Source organism: Poecilia latipinna, unplaced genomic scaffold (assembly GCF_001443285.1).
Source record: "Poecilia latipinna isolate Pla-1442-1.1 unplaced genomic scaffold, P_latipinna-1.0 Scaffold850, whole genome shotgun sequence".
NCBI classification, from domain to species: Eukaryota; Metazoa; Chordata; class Actinopteri; order Cyprinodontiformes; family Poeciliidae; genus Poecilia; species Poecilia latipinna.
The window spans coordinates 227,529-229,363 of NW_015113466.1; the positions used below are offsets into that span (position 1 = coordinate 227,529).

Genomic DNA, 1,835 nt, shown 5'->3' on the forward strand with positions numbered 1-1,835 from the left:
TTTTTTTTTTGGTTCCACTTCGTGTCACCACACACAGCCACACACACACGCAAATCGCTAGCAGCAGCGTCTCCCTCTTGTCGCCTGTCAGATGGAATGATTAATGATGCGCGACCCCGCAAACATCCATCCAGGACCGGAGAAACACTAGCGATCACCGGGGGAATCGGTCTCACTGAACCTTTCGGCAGACTCTCCGTTAGCCAGACCTTAATCGAAGGAAGCACGGCTAATCTCAGTGAAGCAAAATATGACTGCTGCTATTATGGGTGACAGAAACGATCATGCAAGGTTCATCCGAAAATAACCAGAAAGTCAGTTTGTTATATATGGAGAACAGCTAAAAGACTGAGAACTATAAAAAGGGTTTGACACAGCGCCAGACAAATCCTAAAATAAATAAATACAAGCTGCTTTTTAATAATAATAATAATAATAATAATAATAATATTTGCGTTCCGGTAGCCATGTGTTGTCCATCCACTTAAGAATAATGATTTGGTGTGTAGGCTGAAAACAAGCACACTAAAGATAGTGTAACTAAAACGCATGATAGAGCAATTTAAGACATTTACATTTCCTTTGAAGCAAACCTGCATTTCTAAATGAACGTGTAAAATCAGCAAATAAAACAAGAGCTTAACTGTTTCTGGAACAGACTACGCCGAAGTTGCGAAAAACAAAAACAAAACACCACCACTTAAATCCTGATATTTCCTTAAGTATCTCAGACACCACTATAAAACCCCCAAATCATATTGAAATATCGCTCGCCCAAACATATGTGTGCCAAAAATCTCTTGTTTAAAGATTCCGGAGGGCAGCACGTGGAGATCTAAACTCTCGGGGTAACCCCTTCTTCCTGTCTCTTCCCTCGGTGCAGCCTGGCACCGTCCTCCACTGCCAGCACACAGAAAGCTCAGGTTTGCATCGGTGACACAATCTGATTTCCACCTATGCACTGCACCCCAAAACAAATCCAAACAGAGAAACACCAACAACTTACGGGTTGTTGGTAGAGCTCCGTGAACACTGTTGACGTGGCAGAAAATCCACAAAACGAGGGGTAACAACAACGACGGTCTCTGGGCAGGACGCTGCCGGTGCATCTTCATGGCCGGTGAGCTGCGCAGGCGAACGGGAGAGGGACCACGGAGCAGAGAGGCGAAATCGCCAGTGAGATCCGTCAGCCTCGCTTTGCGACTGAGGACTGGCAGAGAAGAGCCTGGCGCAAGTGCTCTCACTCTCCCGCTCGCTCTTTCTCTCTGTCTCTCACTGCCTCACGATGATGTAAGGCTCACACCGTCAAATAGGCTGGTCTTTACTTGCAAACGAAAAGCAATTATTCCTGCCGCGATTTTGCCTCCTTTTATTGCGACTCCCGACAGAAACAAAATAAGAGAGTTTTCGCTTGCGAGAACGACTTAGTACGACCGCAGTGTACAATGAAGGCTGTGGTAGTTCAAGAAGGCATGACAGTGCGCTGCTGAGCTGATCTCTCGACTCCTGCTCTCCGATGCGCTGTCCGTGGTGCTGAACTTATCCCACTCTTTCCGTATCTCTCTCTCTGTGTGTAACCCGAGTTCCAGTCTCTTGCTGCCAGACAGTGCCCCCCTCCTTCTTTGTATGGAGGTGGTGTTATACCCCGAACGTGTACTTTCCCCTTAAGCCAAAACCCATCGAAATATGCACAGGAGTTGGAGACACCACATACGACTTAGACATTTTCCATACAGGTCATATTAAAAGTCATGTTACAACACCAAGCTCCAGCATATTTTACTGGAAAGCGTGAAAGATCAGAAAGTGATTTAAACAAATAAAAATGAGAGAAG

General features: G+C 45.8%; 1 protein-coding gene across 2 annotated transcripts in view; it reads right to left on the reverse strand.

Moving 5' to 3' along the window:
- Positions 1–1,534, reverse strand: part of LOC106956856 (contactin-associated protein-like 2) — a 226,538-nt gene extending 225,004 nt beyond the window's left edge. Inside the window, exon 1 of one of the 2 annotated variants that reach the window (XM_015047932.1) lies at positions 1,007–1,534. In XM_015047932.1, coding sequence (XP_014903418.1) covers positions 1,007–1,115 — 109 coding nt within the window. In that variant the 5' untranslated portion in view covers positions 1,116–1,534. The remainder of the gene's footprint in view (positions 1–1,006) is intronic. The other variant, XM_015047933.1, reaches the window with a different exon arrangement.
- Between the last annotated feature and the right edge of the window lie 301 nt (positions 1,535–1,835).